The 24,662-nt window shown below is 35.8% G+C and overlaps 1 protein-coding gene across 2 annotated transcripts in view; it reads right to left on the reverse strand.

Annotated features, from left to right (window-relative positions):
* LOC126884042 (5-oxoprolinase) overlaps nucleotides 1-24,662 on the reverse strand; it is a 657,750-nt gene that overhangs the window by 545,744 nt on the left and 87,344 nt on the right. For both annotated transcript variants that reach the window (XM_050649831.1, XM_050649830.1), the window contains exons 5-7: nucleotides 14,946-15,190; nucleotides 13,790-13,998; nucleotides 10,275-10,521 (exon numbers count right to left, since the gene is read on the reverse strand). In XM_050649831.1, coding sequence (XP_050505788.1) covers nucleotides 10,275-10,521; nucleotides 13,790-13,998; nucleotides 14,946-15,190 — 701 coding nt within the window. The remainder of the gene's footprint in view (nucleotides 1-10,274; nucleotides 10,522-13,789; nucleotides 13,999-14,945; nucleotides 15,191-24,662) is intronic.

The raw sequence follows: 24,662 nt of genomic DNA on the forward strand, positions 1-24,662 counted from the left end.
GCTATTCATAAATGTAATAGATGAGATAGTGAAAGAATGTAAGAAAACTTTCAAGAAATACTGCATAGGTTGGAACAGAATGCAAATGATAAACGCTGAGATGTGTATATTTGCAGACGACATAGTATTAATTGCGGAAACAGCAGAAAAACTGAAATACAACTTATAGAAATGGAACCTAGGAGCAAGCAAATACAACTTAAACGTAAACAAAGAGAAGACTCAGATAATGAAAATATCAAGGAAACAAGGGACGGAAGATCAAATAGAAATAATGATAGACCAACATCAATTAATACAGACAAATTCATACAAATACTTAGGAACAGTAATCAACAACAAAGGAGACATAGAGGACGATCTTAACAAAAGAATGGAAAACACAGGAAAACTATTCCAAGCACTAAATAGAGGATTCCTTAATAACAAAGAAATATCAACAAAGACCAAGATGACAATATACAAAACAATATATAGACCTACGGTGACATATGGAGCAGAAAATTGGATATTAAACAAAAGACACCAGAGCAGAATACAGTCAGCAGAGATGAAATACCTCAGAAGAACGATAGGAGTAAAAAGAACAGATAGAATCAGAAATGAAGAAATAAGAGAAAGACTCAAAATCAAGCCGATACTGGACTCAATCAAGAAGAAAAATTGGCATGGTTCGGACATCTAACCCGGATGGACAATGATAGACAAGTGAAAAGAGTGTGGGAAGCCAAACCAATAGGTAAGAATAGAAGAGGAAGGCCCATCAAAGAATGGAACAGTGACATTTCGCAGATACTGCAGAGTAAGGGTAAGACTTGGCAGGAAGCAACACAGATGGCATCCAATAGGAAGGAATGGAGAAAGGTCGTTAAGAGCTAGGACAATTCAGAAGATTGTAAAATATTGTAATTTATTGAATTGTAATTTAATGAATTGTATTATAAATGGCCCTACACCGAAAGGTACTAATGGGTCTACTGATTAAGTAAAGTAAAGTAAGTAAGCATTACAATCCTATTCTAGGATGAGGTGGATTACTACTCTGTCATTTATAGCTTGCTGTGTGTCTTTGCTGTTCTCGTGACTCTTTTCCATTTCTTCCTGTCCTTGCACTGAACATTCCAGTCTATCACATTCATTGCTCTTATGTCTTCTTCTACATCATCCAGCCATCTTCTGCTAGGTCTTCCTCTATACCTGGGTCATAGTGGTGTCCAGTCAGTTATCCTTCTCACCATATCTGATTGTAGGCGTCTCTGTATATGTCCTAGTCATTCTAAGCGAAGCGATTTCATGTATCTGACTATCTTTTCTCTCTTTAATTCTTCATCAATTTTGGCATTTGTTTTCATTCGTATTTCTCCCCCTTCTATTACCTTGTAGCCCAGTATTGTTCTCATTATTTTTCTTTAAAATTTCAGTTATATATAAAACAAGAATAAAAAACCGTTAAACGCCGTAAAAATGAGTGGCGCATAAAATATTCCAGCTACAAAAGATCTGATATGAATGTTACGTGGCGCGAAAATGGATTTTCATTTGATGCAAAACAAAATTCTAGTTTTATTTTAAAGGATTTTTCCATAATATTTGCTAAATTTGAAGTAAACGCGCCACAAAAGAGTAACTTTGACACAGTTTGAATTTTGAAACTCTTTTGTGGCGCGTTTACTTCAAATTTAGCAAATATTATGGAAAAATCTTTTAAAATAAAACTAGAATTTTGTTTTGCATCAAATGAAAATCCATTTTCGCGCCACGTAACATTCATATCAGATCTTTTGTAGCTGGAATATTTTATGCGCCACTCATTTTTACGGCGTTTAGCGGTTTTTTATTCTTGTATCAGGAGTTTTTCAAAGTTATTTATAAATTAAATGTATGAAGTTGAATGCAATGTTCCTCTATTACACGTCAAGCTTTATAAATGGTCACCTTTGTTGCATTATCTCCCAAATCATCTAGTGTCCATCGAATGTACACTAGATTTTTTTCTATTCGAAATAGATTGAAAAAAAATATATTGATATGGCCGGTAAATGAAGTCGGATTGCCCGTTTCCAGATCAAATTTAGCGTCGTAACCACTACAACTCATAAACCATTTGGGGAATAATCGTTAATTGGATTATACTTTTGTATCTTAATAACTTCTCTAAACGGCTTAACCGATTTTGATCAGTAAACATGAGTTTGAAACGTAGTGACCAGTAGTATCTGATGGATCTAAGGTCAAGTATGATAACTGAAGCTATTAGGTACAGGAATTATTTAGCTTTCGAAACCGTTTTTCCCACAGAAAATAGATTTTATCATATTTATGAAGCCTATAACCTAAAAATTTGAATTTTCCCGGATATGAGGTATACATCTTTAGATTCGTCTTGAGTCCTTATACAAACGCTAAGTTATTGGCACAATTCGTACGTTGAAATGTTGAGTAATTGTCGAAAAACCAAAATTTTCAAAGTTTAGTTTTTCAGTTTTTCGGCTATACTGAGCCGTGTGTATGTCTGATCCTGACGGCTTGGACACTATTTGAAAGCTTAAGTCAACACTATTGATTTGATATATTTGCGGTTCTCATGCCTCTTCTTGATCCGAATATATATACCCCCAAAAAATATGCCGTTTTGTACCTACAAAGTCCTATAGCTGGCTTATGGGTGGTCAAAGTCACAAACTACACCGGTTCTAAATCGGCCCTGACCCCCTCTTTAAATACAGAGAAAAAATATCAAATCGGTTTAACTTTCAAACACACATACATACATATCCACAAACATTTTCCCTTTTTTAAATAAAAATTGAGTCACATTTCTAAGCTCTATAACTTTTGAATGGTATAACCGATTTTCAAAATTAGACATGCGTTGGAAAGGTAATGTTCAGTTCTATTAGAAACCGCAAAGGTTGGACTTAAATTTTCGAAGTTTTTGGGAGTTTTGGGGACCAGAATGAAAAACAGACCCTAAATAGGAAGGGCCGTAAAATCGACACCCTTGGACCAAAATGGATGGTTGATACATGAATGGGTGAGTCTTTTTCTGAACTTGAAGATGGGAGTTAACACAATTTTCAATTCAGTCAGATTTAGAAAATTGAAAATTTCGTGTATATAATAATGTCGCGTGTAGGGGGGTGTATTTCTGCGCCACTGGCGAGAACTGCCGTTATCTGGTAATCTTTCCGATATAAAACTAACAGCTTCGATAACTAATAAATCGAAAACTATTAATTTTATCAAAAAAATGTATAATGAACATTTTTTGTTTATAATTAATATTTTTACCAGCATTTGCGGTCAAAATATAAAAAAAAATTTCCACCCTCGAGATGAGGTGGCAACTACCCCCTTGGTAAAAGCGTCTTTCGGCATCATATATATTTTGATCCTTGGACTATCCACTACTTATTGTTAAATTTTTAAACAAATCTATCCATTCTGTAAAAATTGCGAAGTGAAAAAATTCAGTTCCTGGACTAATTATACCTTTGGAGCTCTATAATTTCTGAACGGATTACCTGATGTTGATCACTAAACATGAATTTGAAACGTATTGACAAGTAGTATCTGATGCATCCAAGATCGAGTATGATAACTGAACGTATTACAGGAATTATTGAGCTTGAAAAACCGTTTTTCCCATACGAAATAGATTTGATCATAATTATAACTATAACTTAAAAATTCAAATTTTCCCAGATATAAGGTATACACCGTTAGACGCGTCCTGAGTCCTTCTACAAACGCTCAGTTATTGGCGCAATTCGTAGGTTGAAATTTTGAGTAATTGTTGAAAAACCAAAATTTTCAAAGTTTAATTTTTCAGTTTTTTGGCTGTGGTGAGCAGTGCGTATGTTTCAGCTTGATCGCTTAAGGGCCATTTGAAAGCTTAACTCAACCCTATTAATTTGGTGTATTTGCGGTTTTCCTGTCTTTTCTTGAACCTAAGATATATACGCCCAAAAAATATGCTATTTTGTATCTACTTAGTCCTCTAGCTAACTTACGGGTAGTCAGAAGTCAAAAATTAGACCGGTTCTGAATCGGCCCTCACGCCCTCTTAAAACACAGAAAAAAAAATTCAGATCGGTTTAACTTTTCCACATACATACATACATACAAACATACATATCCACAAACATTTTCCATTTTTTAAATAAAAATTGAGTCATATTTCTGAGCTCGATAACTTTTCGATGGTACAACCGATTTTCAAAATGAAACATGCGTTGGAAAGGTAATGATCTATGCTATCAGAAGCCGCAAAGGTCGGGCTTAAATTTTTGAAATTTTTGGGAGTTTTGGGGACGAGAACGAAAAACAGGCTTTAAATGGGAAGGGCCGTAAATTCCACACCCTTGGAGCAAAATGGAGAAGTAACATATGGATGGACGAGTCTTTTCGTAATCTTTAAGATGGGATGTGGCCCAATTTTCCATTCAGTCAGGTTTAGAAAATCGAAAATTTCGTGTATATATAGTGTCGCTTATAGGGGTGTTGTGCGCCACTGGTGAGAACTGCCGTTCTCTGTGGATATATTATATTATGTGATTAAATTTTTTATAAGGGGGTAAGCGCAAAATTTTTGTCCAATACTATTTAAATGCATTAATTTTTTTCGAATCCTGAGAAAACTAATAAATATTTTTGAAAAATTTAAACGCTGAATGAAGGATTGCATTGTTATCGAGGGCCGAAAGTCCCTGAAAACTTCTATGTTTATTTATAAGATACAGGGGTGAAAAAAAAGAGAAATTTTAGTGTGATTCTTAATTTCAAATATTTCATTCAGAAGAAACTTTTTGTTTATTCCAAGAGGCTTTCGGCCCTCGGTAATAATATACATAATCTTTCATTCTGCATTTAGATTTGTAAAAAATATTTATTAGTTTTCTCGCGAAAAAAATTAATCCAATTAAATAGCATTGGACCAAGATTTTGCGCCTACGCCCTTAAGTCGATATAAACTAAGCAAATGGAATTAAATTTTACAAAATTAGTTTAAGACTTAATCCTTCTAGGATCAGAAGTCCTTTCAGATTATTCCTACATATAATATCCTGTAATATTTAGATTACATTATCAGCGACAAAAAACAGATTATCACAGACGTGAGCGTCCTAAATAAATTTACTACAGGAAGTGACCATCGAATGGTAAGAGCCACAATAAAAATAGACCTCAAAAAAGAACGAAATCGTTTGATAAAAAAGAAAACCTTGCAAGCCTGGACTCCCCCATTAAATATTGATAAATACCAACACCATATAAACGCTGCTTTGGAAAGAAATACAACTTCAGATGAAAGTATAAATAACTTAAATGAAAACATAATTAGAGCCATTGAAGAAAGTCAACGAAAAAACTGCCCAAAAAAGAAGAGAGATGAAAAAATAAGCCCAGAAACTAGAGAACTAATCAAAACGCGAAGTAAAATGAGAGGAAGCGAAAATACTGAAAAAAGTGCGTTAAGAGACATCAACAAGAAAGTGTCAAAGGAAATCAGAAAAGATCTAAGGAAGTATAAAACTCAAAGCATCCAGAAAACCATAGAAGAAAATAAAAGTTTGAAAGTTTTACGAAGGAAATTGACCAACGGAAAATGCGAAATACATCAATTAAAAAATAAAAACAGCGAAATAACATCAAACAGACAAGATTTACTAAATATCGTAGAAGAATTTTATTTGGAACTATATAGGAGCCAAAGGCTGAATCAAAATAATCTGAGGGAAGCGGTTTCAAAGAAAATAATAAACCAAGGCTCCGAAATACTACCAGAGATAACCACTAGCGAAATCCATCAAGCACTGAGAAAAATGAAAAATGGAAAAGCACCAGGTGAAGATGGAGTCGTAATAGAGGCCATTAAAAACGGAGGCCACATTCTTATAGGTAAAATAAAAAATCTCTTCAACTTATGCCTTCATCAAAAGTCGATACCTGAAAAATGGAAAAACGCAGTAACAATACTTTTGCATAAGAAGGGAGATAAGACAGACTTAGAACATTATAGACCCATTAGCCTGCTAAACCACTTATACAAACTCTTTACAAAAGTAGTGACATCAAGAGTAGAAAAGAAGCTAGATTTTTACCAGCCAAAAGAACAAGCTGGATTTCGATCAAACTTTGGGACAAACGACCATCTGCAGGCAGTCAAGTTACTAATTGAGAAGTCAATAGAATATAATAAACCCCTTGTCCTAGCATTCGTGGATTTTCATAAAGCCTTTGACACGATAGAGCTGGATAGCATTTTAGAAGCTCTAAATGAATGCCGCATTGACTACCGTTACAGTACACTCATCTATAATATTTATAAAGAGGCAACAATGAGTGTTAAGTTACATGATAAAACCAAACAAATAAGCATAGAACGCGGCGTAAGACAAGGCGACACACTCTCGCCAAAACTATTCATAACTGTTCTGGAATATGCCTTTAAGATGCTCAACTGGGACAATAAAGGGATCAAAATAGATGGAGAAAAGTTAAATCATCTTCGTTTTGCAGATGACATAGTCCTTATAACTGATGACCTAGGAGAAGTAAAGAAAATGCTAAATGAGTTAGACGCTATCTGCTGGAAAATAGGCCTGAAAATGAACTTTTCTAAAACTAAATTTATGACTAATCTGATTCCTAGCGGACAGCTGATTATACGCGAACAAGAAGTAGAACTAGTGGAAAAGTACATTTACTTGGGTCATGAAATTAGAATTGGCAGAGATAACCAAACATGCGAAATAAAAAGAAGATTAACTCTTGCTTGGGCAGCCTACGGAGCTCTGAGACATATTTAGGAGCAGTATATCGATCGGTTTAAAAAGACAAGTGTTTGACCAATGTGTGCTACCGGTAATGACATATGGAGCAGAGACACTGACTCTAACCAAGGCAACAGCGTCGAAAATGCGGGTTGCTGAAAGGCGCATGGAAAGATCCATGCTGGTCGTAACTCTACGGGATAAATAAGAAATGAATATCTCAGACAAACAACCGGTATCGCAGATGTTGTAGAACGTATCACCAGGCTCAAATGGAACTGGGCAGGACACGTCGCCAGGCTGAAAGATTCAAGATGGGCACGAAGGCTGATGGAGTGGAGACCAAGAGAAGATAAACGAAGTAGAGGAAGGCCGCCTACACGATGGACAGATGATATCAGGCGGATTAGTAAAAACTGGCAAAAATCAGCACAAAACCGTGAAGTGTGGAAACAATTGGGGGAGACCTATGTCCAGCAGTGGACGTAAATTGGTTGGATGATGATGATGATGAATATTTACCGTGTTGCCATTCACCCCACGTATTAGAAATTACTTTTTTATCTAAGAGCGCAAAATATTTGAGGAATGAAAAACAGGACCAGGCAGGAATGAATCCACAATAGCTAAAGACAAGTTTCCTAGACTATTAAAAAAACTGGTTAATAGCATTTCAGAGAAAAATGCCAAATTAGAATTTAAAAAATATTTTTCATTTCAACAATATAGTTTTCCAACAATACAAACTTTATATTTATTTGTGTATGTTACTTTACACCTTAGACACTTTTTACCTGTTTTTATTAACCATACAAATGTACGAATAAGAACACAATAGTTTTTAATACAGGTGTTCCCATTCACCCCACTTGGTGGGGTGATTAGGAACACCAGGTATTGATTTTTTTGTGATTAAAGTATTAACTTTTTAATTTATTAACATCTAAATATCAAAAGAGGAAGGTAAGACCCAAATAACGATGCATTAGTTTTATGTTTGCAATAGGTGTTAGTGACATTTTTTTCAGTTGAAAGTTGAAAACCGTTCCTATTCACCCCATTTTACGGAACTTATTGTATCCATTTTTGGACCTCAGCCTTCCATTGATTGCATCGACTGATCACATCAACATCCACTCTTTATAGCCATGCTATTGTTAAATCAATATAAATATTGTTATAATTCTTTACTATCACTATGAAACGGTTTAAAAGAACGCAATTATTTTGCCTTATGCAGAAACCACAAATAGTAAATTTATCGTACATATTTTTGTCTTACCCTGTAGACATAAAAATATTGCTTCATATGCTAAGTAAATTCATTGAATTTACCTCTGTTTCAAAAAAATACGTGAGAATTTGAGTTTATCCGTCTGGTTAAAAGAAAGACGTTATATTATTTTGTAGACATATCTAAATTCGGTTACTCAATGTTTATATTATTGCTCGAAAATTGAACTTAGAACAGTCGGTTTGCGATGTGAAAAATAGTTACATTGTATATTATAATGGCCTTTGGCGCCGGGTTTTTGGAGTTTAAATACACAAAACGTGCTCATATCATTATTAGAGAGCACATGTGTTAATTGTGGACTCAGCAATATCTTTACTTAGAACTGTGGGACTGGGAGGTTTGCTGACTTGCGAAATGATTTTTTGATGTTTCCCTATTATGTAGGTTGGGCTTAGAGCATGTTTTGTTTTTTTCTACTGGTCGATAAAAAGTGTAGGAAGCTTAGTTATTTTTTTATTAGTCAATAATGAAAGAGGGAAGGATTAAACTTTTTTCTTATTGGTTGATTGGATGAGTAGGGTAGAATGAGAAATGGAGTGGGTTCTTGGAAGGAAACGTTTTGGTTTGGGGAGAAAGATTCAAGTTCTGAGATTAAAAGAATTCAAGTTTGAGCTTTCAAAGAGAGAGGTTTGTAGAGCCTCGGCAGGAGCCGCCACGGCGCGGTTTTCTGAAGAGTTTAGTTTTCTGAGAAAGTTAAGGTCGAATATTAAGTTCCGACATAGCTCTTAATCAAGTTTTTAAAGTTCCTGAAAATATAGTGTTAGAAACGGTTATCTTTTCGTGACTTCCTAGTCACAAGCCAAATGCCGCTGTTAGGCAAAGAACCAGTTTATTTTATACTACACTACCTAAGTTTCTTTTTGTAAGCAGTTATGGATTAAGTACCAGAGTCATGGATAAAGTCATGCGTTAGGTGCCAATATTAATAATAAATACTTCAAGAAGTTAAATAGAAGTTATTTAAATATTTTAAAAAGTCAATATGAGCAGACTCATTTCGAATTTTATTTATTTTGGAACAATTATTTGGAAGTTTATTTAATTTTGCTGAAACTTTTCATAAATAATAAACACTTTTGTACTATTCTTTATCTAAATTCAGTGAAAAATGCGTGCTTTGGACATCCACAACGTGAAGATAAGGACAGGACTATATGACAATTTATTGTTTGGAAACCTTTTTAATGTTTTTGTAAACAGAATCTCTTCTATTGTCTACAAGAGATCCATCATTTCATTTTTTTTTTATTTTTTTTAAATCTTAATAAAATTTATTTCATTTTGCAATAATGTTTTTTTGCTTGATAATATTATTATTTGATCCCTTTCTCTTGTTCCTAAATGATATTAAACTGAGAACACTAAGGTGAGGTCATGATATATTTATGTTTATGTAAATGTGTTTGTATTTTATGATGACTACATATTTTTATTAACTTGTTACTTTAATTTTTTTTTGAAGTTTTACGTATGTTTCGTCTTTTATTTTATTTTAATTATGGCGCCCCCTGAGCAATTGAGTTTTAGTTTTATTTAACATCTATTAAGAATCAACACCCCTAGTTCTCTGAAGACTTCGAGCTACCGAGGTACTCGTAAAGTTACGTAGCACTAAGTATATTTTCATGTTTGTTTAATTTGTCGAGTTCATATTATTTTTTTTTGCCTTTGTTATCCGCGCTGGGGCTGTTATACAAAAATGGCTTCCACCGCCGAGGCTTTGTCATTTGACGTGTTAATGTTACAAAATAGCGTCCATCCAAGGCGCGAATGCTACAGAATACCACCCTTTTGTGGGACTGCTACAAAATAGCTTTCAATCGTGACGCTGGTGTTACAACTATTATTCAAAACAGCAAAGAATATTACAATACTTGTTAATTGCTCTACTACTACTACTCTTGGAGTGTCACTTCTTTTATTGTACACTACACTTTCCGACGTTCCAAACATTACTAGACATTTTGGTATATTTCGAAACATAATATGATAAAATTGAGCTAGATCAATTTATTAATAAATGAAGTTTTATTTTAAATAGAGGGAACTGATAAAGATGTATCCTCTTAAGAAAATATAAATAGTAGAAAAATGTTGAAAGAGTTGATAATGTTAGTACGAAATACAGAAAAATAAAACCTTTTAAAGTTCTACTGAATATAATAGGGAAAAAGTTAGTAAAAAAACAGACAAGATCTTACCTTATTCTTATTATCTTTTTGAAGAAACTCATTAATCTCGTTTGTTAACTTTAAAAATTCTGCAATAGTTTGGTCTTTGTCTAGAGGAGAATCTTCTTTAGGTCCAAAAATATTCGGAAAATATTCTGGTAACAACCTTCCTAGAGCAAGATTTGCATCCGTGACAGTTAAAGGTCCACCTTTTTTATAACACACAGGTCCTGGATGAGCACCTGCTGATTCTGGACCCACGACAAACATACCGGATCTAAAATAACAGTTATACTTGAATCGAGATGTACGATGTCTTCATAAGTAAGATTTTCTATTACAATACACGTTTCCCCATAATTGTTATCTGGTGTCAAAGTAATTAATCCTCATACAATACAGACTTGTCTTGCAACGCCGTGGACTAACCGAGTCACAAATGAGAAAGTCCTCAGAAGAATGAAGACGAACCCCCAGGTTCTGACCCCCATCAAATCTCGAAAGTCAAAATACTTCAAACATCTTCTTCTTTTTCTTCCTTCTTGTATGTAGGCTTTAAAGCCTATTTCTTCTTCAATATTAGCCTCCTAAATTATTTAAGTTATCGCACCATCTTTTTCTTGGTCTGCCAATACTTCTAAGTCCATTTGGTGACTTATCTCGTGCTATTCGTACTATTCTATCCTCTGCCATTCTACTAATGTGTTCGTTCCACTCCTGTTTCCGTTTTGTAACCCATCCATTTATATCTTCTACATTGCATGATCTTCTTATGTTTCCGCTTCTCTTCCTATCCAACATACTTTTCCCTAATATTCGTCGGAGTGTTTTCATCTCTGTTGTTTCTATCGTTTTAGATGTGTCAGGTCTTGTCTTCGCCGTGTATGTCAATATAGGCCTAATTGCTGCTTTATAGATTTATGTTTTTGTGTCTTGTCTAAGGGGTTTGTTCTTCCAGATTGTGTCATTAAGGGATCCCGTCGCTTTACTTGCTTTTAAGAATTATTGTCGTGCTTCCTCTTCAACATCTCCGTAACTGGTTATATCTATTCCCAGATATCCAAACCTTGCTTCCTGCTTTATTATTTTCCCATCAATTTCGATTTTACATCGAAGTGGGTATTTAGATGTTGTCATACATTTGGTTTTTTCTGCTGATATTATCATATTGTATATCTTGGGTGTTGTATTGAAGATGTGTGTTAATCTTTGGAGATCGTCTTCTGTCTCGGCGATTATTGCGGCGTCGTCTGCAACATAATATTTGGATTTCTTTGTTCCCCATTCTGTAACCAAGACCTTTACCTACTGCTTCTATTATTTCGTCCATTATTATATTAAAGAGCAGTGGGCTTAATGAGTCACCTTGTCTGACTCCGCTTTGTACTGGTAACTGGTATAAACTTCGTTAGTTTCCATTTATCTTTGCCTGTATTCGATTATGAAAATAGATGTTTTCGATGGTTTGTATAATATTGATTGGTATGTTTCTTCTATACAGTAATTATTTTGGACGTCTTCGACTTGGATGAGATCGAAAATCGAAAGCCTTTGTCAGGTCTATAAAACATAGATATGCTGGTTTATTGTACTCAATGTCCTTTTCTGTGATTTGTCTCAGTACAAATACGGCGTGTACGCAGGATCTTCCGGATCTGAATCCTTGTTGTTCATCTGATAAAGTTGTTAATTTATTAATTTTGTTGGTTAGGACTTTTGTGGTTAACTTAAGTGCGGTGATCGGTAGATTTATAACCCTATAATTGTTTTGGTCTTCTTTGTCTCCTTTCTTGAACATTGGTATCATTACGCTGTTTCTCCATGTGTCTGGTATCTTGCAGTGCAATATTTGTTTTTGTATAAGTTTTGTCATCTTTAGGGTTATACTTTCTCCTCCGTATTTTAGAAGCTCGTTGATTATTCCGTCTGGTCTTGGTGACTTTCTGTTTTTGAGTAAATTTATGGCTAACTCTACTTCCTAAAAACTGATTTCTATTTCGTGTCTTAATTCAGGTAGATTATTGTTTTGATTATTATTTTCCTTTCCTTTAAATAGTTCCGTCAATTATCTTCCCCACTCTTTTGCTGGTATGTTATTATGTTCCTTTAATTCTGCCATTTCTTTCCGTTGCTTTCTTATGAATCTCCATATTTGTTTTTGTGTTCCGTAGAAGTCGCTTTCCATCCTTTTTGCAAATTGTTCCCAGTGTTCATTTTGTGTTCTTCTTACCAATTGCTTTGTTTCATTTCGTATTCTTTTATAGGTGTCTCTGGATTTTGGAGTGTTTGATGTTTTATACTTCATGTAGGCCTCTCGCTTCTCTTTACATTTCTCTTTACATTTCTCTTTTATTTCTTTTCTGAACCATATGGTGTATTGTTGTTGTTTCTTTTGTTCAGTATGACTTTGCGTTTTTCTAGAGCTTCTGTTGCTGCCCCTTCAATGTTGTTTTTAATTTTCTCCCAGCTAGGGTTTATATCTTCGATGTCGTCTATTTGTTTCAGCTGTATCTTCTGTGCTAGCCTCCTTTGGTATATTTCTCTTGTAGAATCGTTCCACAATGATTCTACAATGAATTTTTCCTCGGTGATTTCCTGTATAAAATTTTTTGGTGTTATTTTCATTCTTATTTTTGCTAGGACTAATTTGTGTTCACTCCCTGCGTCTGCTGAGTTTAAAGTTCGAATATCTAGAATATGCTTTGAGTGGGTTTTTCTATTAGTGACTATAAAGTCAATCATAGATTTGTGCCCCCTATAGTTTTCAGGGGGCACTTCGAACATATTATGCAAAATTAATACAGATATGCCTTTCTGCAAGCCATCCTGCAATGAAAAATATTTAGAAAGCGTGGTCCAGGAAGAACAAAAACATCCTAGTTAAAGTACCTCAGAACCTGGTTCAACACGACATTTGTGCAGCTTTTCCTCGATGCTGCACACAAGGTAAAGGATGCCATGACGGTCACCAACATTCTACATGGATAGGCACACCAAGAAGAAGACTTTTCTTGTCAAGTGCCCTAACAATTCTTCTTTAGTCTTTTTCTTCTACATGTTCCTTCTTCGTCTTAAGGTTCCATCTTCTATCAAAGGTTGGATATTAACATGGCAATTCTTATTTTACTTACAGCAGCTCTAAATAGTTGGTTAGAGCTCAGACTAAACTATTCCCTTACATTTCATAACCAGGAGGTTCGTCTTCTTCCTACATCTCTTTTACCTTTTATTTTGCCCTCTATAATCAATCGCAACAGACTATAACGAGGACCTCTTACTATATGACCAAAATATTCAAGCTTCCGCCCCCTAATTGTCGGTATAATTTCTTCCCTCCTATTAACGCTATCAAGGACTTCAATATCTCTAATTTTTTTCTACCCATAATATTCGTAGCAATCTTCGATAACACCAACGCTCAAAAGCTTCCAATTCTTCATCTTCCAGGAACTTTCAACTCGGCGATTCTTCCCCTTTTTTTTAATTTTAATATTTAAATAGTAATATTTAACAATATAATAATAATTTAATAAATAATTTATTACCTAAAGAAAAGCATTGATCCTCCTCCTGCAGCCACAGTGTTTACATCAAGTTGGGGCGCCTGTATTGTCACTCCTGCAGTGGTACTTTCATATACGTGTTCGTAGATTCCTGCAAATCGTGAAACATCAGTTGAAGTACCTCCCATATCAAAACCAATAACAGGTAAATCAGTTTCTTTTTGCCAAGTGGTAACTGCATATCCTACAACCTTTAAAAAGTAATGATATTAATTTCTAATAGAGAAGAAAAACAGAGAAGAAGAAAAGAAACCAATTATCCAAAATTGGAACTGGAAACCCAATTTATAAACACTAATTTTAATTTTACTTCTTTCTTTTGTTATCCGTTTTATGGAAATGTAGCTCATCATGTGGTTCAATCAAGTCTCCAATAATATAAAGGTACCTACTGGCTTTTTTGTGAAGTTTTTTTCAGGATGTTTTCTATTTTGTTGTGAATATCGTTAATGTCTTCATCTGGGTTATCTACTGTGGGCATAAATACCTGAGCGACATCGAAATTTTCTGGTTTTGCTTTTAATGTTATTTTTATGAATCAATCGTTTATTGCTTCATATTGCCTGATATATTTCGATATTATATTATTTATTAGTATGCCTACTCCATTATATTCTGTGTTCTCAGTTCCTGATACAGATACACAGTGAGGTTTTTTGTTTTAAAATGTTCTTTATCTTTCCAGTTTGGTTCTGCTAGACCACAATATGTCTATATTTTCTCTTATTAGTTTTTTTTCTACTAGTTATGTGAAGTTTTCCAATTTGGAAGAGACCTAGGACGTTCCATAGTCCTATTACCATTGATTTTCTGCTTTACAGCTTTTCCTTCTAGTCGCCCATTTTATAATTTATGTTTTTTTAAGAAATTCACATAGGGTTGATATTTTTTTAACGTATACATTCAACTTGTTTTTCAACAAAATTATAATTTCGTGCAGTTTTACTTACTGTCACTTGCTGTTGCGTTTAGTAAATTTCAATTTCCGACTTTTCAACGACTTATTTCGTATGCTTTAAGTGATGACGCACGGATAAAGATTCCCGAACTCAACTGTACCTACTTACTTAACATTTAACTTCGAATTTATACAATTTTTATGCTGAAAATATAAGATATTAAGAAAACATATACTTACACCACCAGCAGGCCCGGATAAAATTGCACGGGCACCATTAAAGTTTTGCATTGGGGTCAAACCACCATCACTTTGCATGAATAGAACCCTGGTACCTTTTAATTTGTTTCTAAATCCTTCGGAAAAGCTCTTAACATATTTTTTGACGTGTGGTGTGAGATATCCATCCGCACAAGAAGTAAATCCCCTTGGAACTATTCTTACCATCGAGATGACTTGATGTGAAAGAGAAACGTGCTTAAAACCTAAAAGTTACAATTACTTTATATGTCAATAATAACGAATACTTATTATACCATTTAAACAACAATGGGGCATTTTATACAATGTGTACTACGAGCAGTGGCGTAGCTGACAGGCCCGCAAGGCGGGGGGCTCTGACGTTAGGAGGGGCCCCTTAAAGCCTTCAATCTTAACACACTAACCGCCGCATTAAAATTTTTTGTTTGTGCCTTTAGGCTCCACGTTCAGAATCTCGTATATGAATAATATTTAACTCACTGAGCGCCTGGGCCGAACAAGGCGTGAGTTAAATACAACTCATGTGGCGTTAAATGTGTTAATACTTCTACTTTCTTTAAATTGGGGACCAAAACATATTTTTCTAATGAGCATCAAAATAGAGAATTTGAAAGGAATAATGAAGCGGGTAATTGACGTACCTAACTCTAACTCTTACTCTTTTCGGGTGCAATTTAGCGTTTCGTACTTTCGTGGACATGTTGGTAATTTAGATGAAAGTGAATCCCAAAAAGTTAATTTTTTGTCATTGTTTCTTTTGCTGGATAAAAATGATCCTGTTTTAGCTAAATTAATCGATAAAAACAATAACTAAAAAAAAAACAAATTACTTGAGCCCCCAAGTACAAAACGAAGTTATAAATTTGCTGGCTCCAGAAACTGAAAACAAATTGATTAATTTAATTAAAAAAATTGTTTTTATTCAACAGTTCTTGATATCAGTCAAGATATTTCGAAATACGATCAGCTTAATTTTATTTTTCGGTATGTAACTTGCGATGAAAATAATTTATCTTCTAAAGCAGAAGTTGTTGAAAGTTTTTTGGGATTTATTCGCATGTTAGACCAAAGGGCAGAAGGTCTTGTAAATGAAATTTTAAAATTTATTCAATCAAAGCATCTTTCCGTACAAGACTGCAGAGGAAAGGGGTATGATGAGGTAAGGGTTATGAGTGGTGTATATTCAGGCGTACAAAGGCGTATAACTGACATTGAAAAAACAGCTTCCTATGCTCATTGTGCATCCCATAATCTGAACCTAGTGGTGAATGATGCCGTTGTTGGTGTGCAGGAGTTCGTTTTTTTCGGATATAATTAAAAATATTATGTTTTTTTAGTGCAAGTATTAAAAGATAGTATGTACTATGTATTATTATGACTTTAGATCCATCGCGTTTGCCAACACTTAGAAGGTTATGTGAAACCCGGTGGTCATCCAGACATGATGCTGTTATGGCTTTGTGTCGAGCTTTCCCACAAGTAATAAAATCTTTAACGAAAATTTCATTGCTATCTAAAAAACGATAAAAAATTATGAGTTAATGCATTATTAGACCATATGAATAATTTTGAATTTGTCGTTAACATTACTATTCAATCTAAAATACTTCACTTTATTAATCTAATATCACCACTTTTGCAATTTGAAACGGCAGAGAACAGTCGCCCTTCAACTTTTTGAAAAAACTCGTGATAATCTTCTAGAAATGAGTAATTCGTTTTCCGAAACGTTAGCAAAAACAGCAGAAATAGCAGAACAGTGGGGTGTTACACCGGAATTTAAAAATAAACGGATAAAACCTATAAAAAAATTTTACGATGAGCTTAGCTGCGGCGAAAAAATAACTTTTAGCAAAAAAGTCTTATAGTTAATGTTTTCAATGTAAATTTAGATATAATATTGCAACAACTTACTAATAGGTTTTTTGGATTAAGATACATGTATAATAGACATGTATCATGTCTATTCATAAACTAATGAAGACCTATTATAAAGAAAGGCCAAATATTGTCATTTACACATATTTTGTAATTATACTGTTATTAGTTGTATTATGTTTATAATACGGGGGCTCACAAAAATTGTCGCAAGGGGCCCCGCAATCTTCAGCTACGCCATTGACTACGAGTATATGGATATAACACTAGTTATATGCTTTTTCTCATGGAAATTTTTCAGTGCGTCACAGTTTTTCGATTTCTTTCTGACGCATTAAATTGCATGTGACAGAAAAAAACGCACGTCGGTGATTACATTTCGTTGGTGACATTTATATAACAGTTATTCTAGTTGTCAATAGATGGCGATATAATCGAAAAAAAATTATTTACGAATTATACAGGGTGTAACAAAAATACAGGTCATAAATTTAATCGCATATTCTGGGACCAAAAATAGTTCGATTGAACCTAACTTACCTTAGTACAAATGTGCACATAAAAAAAGTTACAGCCCTTTGAAGTTACAAAATGGAAATGGATTTTTTCCAATATATCGAAAACTATTAGAGATTTTTTATTGAAAATGGATATGTGGCATTCTTATGGCAGTAGCATCTTAAGAAAAAATTATAGTGAAATTTGAACACCCCATAAAATTTTATTGGGGTTTTGTTCCTCTAAAACCCCCCAAACTTTTGTGTACGTTCCAATTGAATTATTATTGTAGTACCATTAGTTAAACACAATGTTTTTAAGACTTTTTTGCTTCCTAGTGCTTTTTCGAAAAGTCAGTTTTTATCGAGATACTTTGAATATTTGTCAAATCCACCATATATTTGTATATGGTTAAGTACGATTATGGAGACTTGGTAATAATATAAAAATTTATTTATGATTTACATTTTTACGTATATTTTGAAGAAGAAGCCACATCTCGATAAAAGGTGCCTTCTCGAAAAAATACAAAGAGGCAAAAAAGTTTTAAAAACGCTGTGTTTAACTAATGGTACGGCAGTAATATTATAATTGGAACGTACACAAACCTTTGGGAGGTTTAAAAGAACAAAACCCCCATAAAATTTTTAAGTAAACATATTAAAAAAGAAGCCGCAACTCGATAAAAACTGCCTTATCGAAAAAATACTAACAGTCAAAAAGTTTTAAGAGTATTGAATTTAACTAATTGTACTACAGCAATAATTTAATTGAGACGTACACAAAAGTTTGGGGGGTTTAAGGGAACAAAACCCCCATAAAATTTTTATGGGGTGCACCAATTTCACTATAATTTTTCTTTAAGATGTTCCTGCCATAAAGATGCCACATGTCCATTTTCAATAAAAAATCGCCAATAGTTTTCGATATATTCGAAAAAATCGATTTTCATTTTGTAACTTCAAAGGGCTGTAACTTTTTTTATGTGCATTTTTGTACTAAGGTAAGTTAGGTTCATTCGAACTATTTTTGGTCCCATAATATGTGATTTAATTTATGACCTGTATTTTTGTTACACCCTGTATAATATATCTACGAATATAATCTGTTCAATTTATAATACTATACAAATCAAAGAAAATACCATTTTATAAATGCAATATACACAATTGATTTGATTTTATGCCAAATTGCAAATAAAATGTGACAACTGTCAGATTTAACTAAAATGTCATGTCACTAAAATGTATATTATCACGGACTTACCTTTTTTTCTATCATTTTTGACGCACTGAAAAATGCTCATGAAAAGACGCATACAGTTGAGTCCGCGAGTCTTTACCCGTGCGTCATCACTTAAAGCATACGAAATAAGTCGGAAATCTATTTCACGCAACAACAACTGACAGAAAGTGGCTACTGTTCCGATTACGGGTTTTATTATAAAATTTGACGTTGTGGCCGGTTTGCGGGATGCAAAGTAGTCGGGGCACACTTTAAACTATTTTATTGGTTTATTTACAACAAACTACCTAATAAAATAAGTAAGAAAAATTATGACAGTTGTATTCTAAGTTTCTAAAATCTTCTGACAGACGTCCGTCAATCCGTCTCCTCTTCTTTCCCCAGCCGGTCAACACATATGTGGTCGTAGGCTAACTGTCAATCTGCCACAGGGCTCCCCTCCAGTGAAGAACCTACTGGTTTCGAACGGCAATGTTGACCGTGTTACTCATCAGACGGTTGGCATATACATGTTCTTCCTGCACCTGTTGGGCCGCTGGAATATATGCTGGCTTGAGTCGGTCCATGGAAATTCTCTGAGGAACATTTTTGACATCTACAGTTAGAAACTTGTCACTTCGTTCCAACACTCTGAACGGGCCGGTATAGTGAGGTGTAAGCGGAGGCTTTACTTTATCAGTCCGCACAAACACATGACTCGTAGTCTGCAGATCCGGATGGACAAAGGCAGTGCGGACTGAGTGGTTGCTCGTCGGTATAGGCCGCAATGCTCCCATGGTCTGACGTAGTCGTTGGACAAAACTATGCTCGTCGGGTGTAGCAGCACTAGGGACAAGCAGCTGTCCAGGGAGACATATTGGTTTACCATACACTAACTCGGAGGCTGTACACGCAATGTCCTGTTTGAAAGTGTTTCGAAGGCTTAGCATGACCAGAGGGAGGGCGTCAACCCACGATACTGTGTCCGCGGCGATGAGAGCAGCCTTAAGGGTTCGGTGGAAACGTTCAATACATCCATTTGACTGTGGGTGGTAGGCAGTGGTTTTAATATGTTGTACACCTAGCAATCTATTGAGCTGGCGAAATAAGTGGCTCTCAAATTGCCTACCTCGATCCGTTGTTATGGTTGCTGGCACACCAAACCGAGATATCCATCCCTCAAGGAGCTTCTGCGCAACAACTTCGGCTGTAATTTCCGAGATAGGTATGGCCTCGGGCCATCTTGTGAAACGATCGATGATTGTGAGCAGGTATCGAAAGTTCTGATTTGTTGGAAGTGGGCCCACAATGTCGACATGTATGTGTGCGAATCGATCGTCTGGCATTCCTATAGGTGTCACAGGTGTAACAGTGTGACGTCCAATTTTGGCACGTTGACATTGGATGCACTCTCGTGACCACTGCTTGACTTGGCGATTCATGTTATGCCACACAAAGCGTTCGGCAATCATTCGTAATGTAGCAGCATGTCCTGGGTGGGACTGCGTGTGGAACTTCAGGAAAACGTCTCTCTGGAACACAGCTGGCACATAAACTCGTATACGACCATCTTGGACTGAACAATAAATAGGTCGTTGGCTATCTGGTAGAACTATTCGCTGAAGTTGTAAGGAGCTAGCAGGATCGTTCAGAGTTTGTTGGAGAGTCTCATCTGTAGTCTGAGCTTCGGATAGCCGGTTATAGTCAATCGTAATGGGTGTTGTGACAGCGTCTACTTCGGGTCGTGAGAGACAATCGGCAACGATATTGGCTGCACCCTGAATATGTCGAATGTCGGTCGAGAATTGTCCAATAAATTCTAGTTGGCGTATCTGTCGTGGGGACTGCCGCTCATGTCGCTGTTGGAAGGCAAACGTTAAAGGCTTGTGGTCAGTATAAATGGTAAACGGCATGCCCTCAAGAAAATGGCGGAAGTGATGTATGCCACTGAATATGGCCAGCAGCTCTCGGTCATAAGTGCTATAGTTTCGCTCCGTCTTAGAAAGCTTTCTAGAGAAGAAAGCGATGGGTTGTAGATGTTCACCTATAAGCTGTTGCAAAACACCGCCGATGGCAACATCTGAGGCATCAACTGACATGTTCAATTGGGCATTCGGTGCTGGGAAAACCAATTCAGTCGACGCGGCCAAGAGTTCTTTGACTTTGGAGAAAGCTGCTGCAGCTGCTGGTGTTAATGTCAGTTCTTGCTTCTTTTTCTTTTGCTGAGACAGTAAGTCGGTTAATGGCATTAGTTCATTCGCAGCATTTGGTAACCAACGTCTGTAGAAATTGAGCATACCCATAAACCTTCGTAGCTGTCGATAGGTCGTAGGTTGTGGAAAGTTGCGAATTGCGCCTACTTTAGCCGGCAATGGACGAACGCCAGTTGGGGAGACCGTGGCACCCAGGAAGTTTACTTCACTTTCACGGAATTTTGATTTATCCTTATTGATTTGAAGTCCATTTGCTTCCAGAATCCGAAGTACTGATGCCAGGTGTTTCTCATGCTCGGTATCAGTCTCCGAGGCAACCAAAATATCGTCGATGTATACATACACATATGGGCATTCTCGAAAAAGGTGATCGAGGTACCTCTGGAACGTCTGGGCAGCATTTCGCAAACCGAATGGCATTCGGAGAAACTCATAAAGTCCAAAGGGGGTTATTACAGCCGTCTTTTGTACATCCTTCGGGTGGACTGGAATTTGGTAAAAAGCACGTACCAAATCAATACAAGAGAAAATTCTCTTTCCATGTAGCTGGTTAGCAAAATCCTGGATGTGCGGTATTGGGTAGCGATCTGGTTTGGTCATGGCATTTAGACGGCGAAAATCTCCACAGGCTCGCCATCGTCCATTGGACTTCTTAACCAAGTGAAGCGGACTAGCCCAAGATGACTTTGATGGTCGGATAATGCCTGCCTGCATCAGCTCATTGAATTCTGCTCGTGCAGCTTGAAAACGATCTGGTGGAAGTCTTCGTGGTTTAGAAAATACTGGTGTACCTCGAGTCTCAATATAGTGCTGGACCCTTTCAGTATCCTCTGGTATAGTGGCTGCCGGACGATCGTAAGGATGGGCAGTGGATAGGCCTACTTCTGGTACTTTAACACGACGAGACACACAGGTAATACTGCTTGACATATTTGAGCTTACTAGTCGTTTGTTTCTCATGTCAACACTAATGCCATAATGTGTAAGAAAATCGGCTCCTAGTATGGGTGTGGTGACATCTGCGACTACAAAAGTCCATGTTACAGGTTGGTCTAGACCAAGGTTTAATGAAAGTTGTCTCTGCCCATACGTTTGGATGCACGATCCGGTGGCAGAATATAGGCATACAGTGCTGGGCCGAGTCGCAGTGCAGATTTTACGTGGAAGCACACTCAGGTCTGCCCCTGTATCAATAAGGAACTGAAGTTGGAGAACACTATCGGTAATGAAGAGGCGGCGTGGTATGTGAGGGGCTGCAGTTGCCGCCATTACTGCGCCCTTTCGTCGTTTTTTGTAAAACTGCAGGGTGGTCTACATTTCTTTGCTTGTGCACCAAATCTTCGATGGTAGTAACACTGCTCGTCAGATGATGACTTGGCACTCTTGACCATTTGAATCTGTTGCCGTTCTTCAGCTACAGCTAATCTGTTGGATAAAGCGCTCACTTGGTCATTCAATGCAGCCACTGCTTTGTCTAAGATAGGGCTTTCGGTAACAGCCATGACTGGAAAATTGGAACATCGGAGGTACTTATCGGCTTTCTTAGCAAGCTCTTCTAGATCTCCATCAAGAACAGATATAACACTTCGAACCGAAGGTGGTAGGCGGTCCAACCAAAAATTTTTTAGAACTTGTGTACTAATGCTATCCGTGGCCAGAGCTTGCATTCTGTGGAGTAGTTGAGTGGGTTTTAAGTCACCCAGAGTGAGCTCCATTAATCTGTGGATCCTGTCATCTGAGCTAATGCCATACCTTTCGAGAAGGCGAGCTTTCAGTTGTGTATAGACATTGCCAGCAGTTGGATTCTTTACAATATCCGCCACTTCTATTAGTATGTCACTGTTTAAACTAGCAACAGTATGATCGAATTTGCAGTTGTCAGATGTTATTTTGGCTTGTCGGAACTGCGCCTCCAGCCGAAGAAACCATAGTTCTGGTTCATTGCGCCAAAACTCTGGAGCTTTTATGCCTACCCGTGCAATTATTGGGTGATCATTGCCTTCGTATGGTGTAGCATTATCGTTTGGCATTGTTTGGTCGTTATCTGTCATAATGTCGTCTTTAAATCCTTGTACTTACAGTCTTTTTCTCGGGGTCACCAATGTGGCCGGTTTGCGGGATGCAAAGTAGTCGGGGCACACTTTAAACTATTTTATTGGTTTATTTACAACAAACTACCTAATAAAATAAGTAAGAAAAATTATGACAGTTGTATTCTAAGTTTCTAAAATCTTCTGACAGACGTCCGTCAATCCGTCTCCTCTTCTTTCCCCAGCCGGTCAACACATATGTGGTCGTAGGCTAACTGTCAATCTGCCACAACGTTATCAAATATATAGAATGTCAAATGTAAGTTTTGCTTCAAAATTTTTGCGCAGAATTACAGCTACATTTGAAGTAGCTTAATAAATTCTTTTATTATTATTGATTAATAAATAAATAAACAATTTATAAAAAAATCCAATAACATATTTTATTTTTGTTATTTTATTTACTTTGACGGAAATCTAAACACAGTCATTTCTTTACTGTGTGAATGACGTTAGCTTTGTATGTTTTAAATATTAATTGCCTAAATATAATTATTTACCTTAAAATTTCAAAGTCCAATATAAAATTAGTTGTGAAAACAACTGTTTGTGTAATATAAAGAAACTTCAAAACGCAAAAATTCGACAAAAACCGCAAAAAGTTCAACTGACTGACAGCCACAAAATTAAACAAATCAGAAACGTCAAACAAATTGTGTTTAAAATATGAAAACATACCGAATCGTCTTTTTTTGTACCTCTTTTTGTATCTCTTTTCAATGCACTGAGTCTAGATGGTTCATAAAAATAACATGTGTTGTTACTTAATAACAAACGGCAGCTTGTTTGTCATGAGTTTCATGCATGGAAGAGAATGATGCTAGATAAAAAGTATGTGTTTTATCTCGCCAGGTATTAATGACGCACGGGTAAAGACTCGCGGACTCAACTGTATTCATGACTCGAATTGAAAACGAGTGAACAACAAAGATACGTTGATGACAGTGTCAGTGATTACAGTTGATCATTTTGGCAGAAGTCTGGAAGGTATGCAGACGCTTATTTCTAAGTATCAGAAGTAAGTAGTAGCAGCAGCTTTGGGCTTGACTGTAACATCCAAAACATGAAATACATGGCCATAGCCAAAGAGAAGATAACACCCAGTCAATTATTAGTTAACCAACGATAGACCATTCATCAGCGGTAAAAAAACTGTAAAACCGTGGAATTTTGAGAATCAACACCGATTTTAATGAAAATTTAGATGTAAGCTCGGTTGACCCTCTTCTTCAAAATCTACCCTATGCCGAACCGAGCTTTTGTCCTGGGGGTGAAAACAACCCCATCTAGGGGATGAAAATTTTGTCAATCAAAATAACTATGGAAATCGCTAGATTGACCAGTTTTGAGTAAATTTTATTCTATAAAATATTTTTGCAAAGTTGATACTTTCCAAGTTATTAGCGACTGAAACTAGAGCCGGAAAAATGAAATATTACCCATGAACTACACATCAATCACTTATTTTGTATTTGCTGTCCTTTTCTGTAACAAACATTTGTTATTTATAGAAAAATACAAAATAAGTGATTGATGTGATCGTTCATGGGTAATCTTTCATTTTTCCGACTGTATGCATTTTTTATTGAAAAAACTCACGTTTTATAACCATTTTTCATGAAGAACTTAACAAATTTTAATTTAAGACAAAAAATCATTAGGAACAAAATTGTAGCTAATAAAAAATCAAAGAGATTCACATCAGAAAGTAAACAAAATAATTATTGCTCTTTAAGGGATAGTTATTTTCGAATAACCTCGAAATTGAGAACCTTCAATCACAAATAACTCGA

Source organism: Diabrotica virgifera, chromosome 4, assembly GCF_917563875.1.
Source record: "Diabrotica virgifera virgifera chromosome 4, PGI_DIABVI_V3a".
Lineage (NCBI taxonomy): Eukaryota > Metazoa > Arthropoda > Insecta > Coleoptera > Chrysomelidae > Diabrotica > Diabrotica virgifera.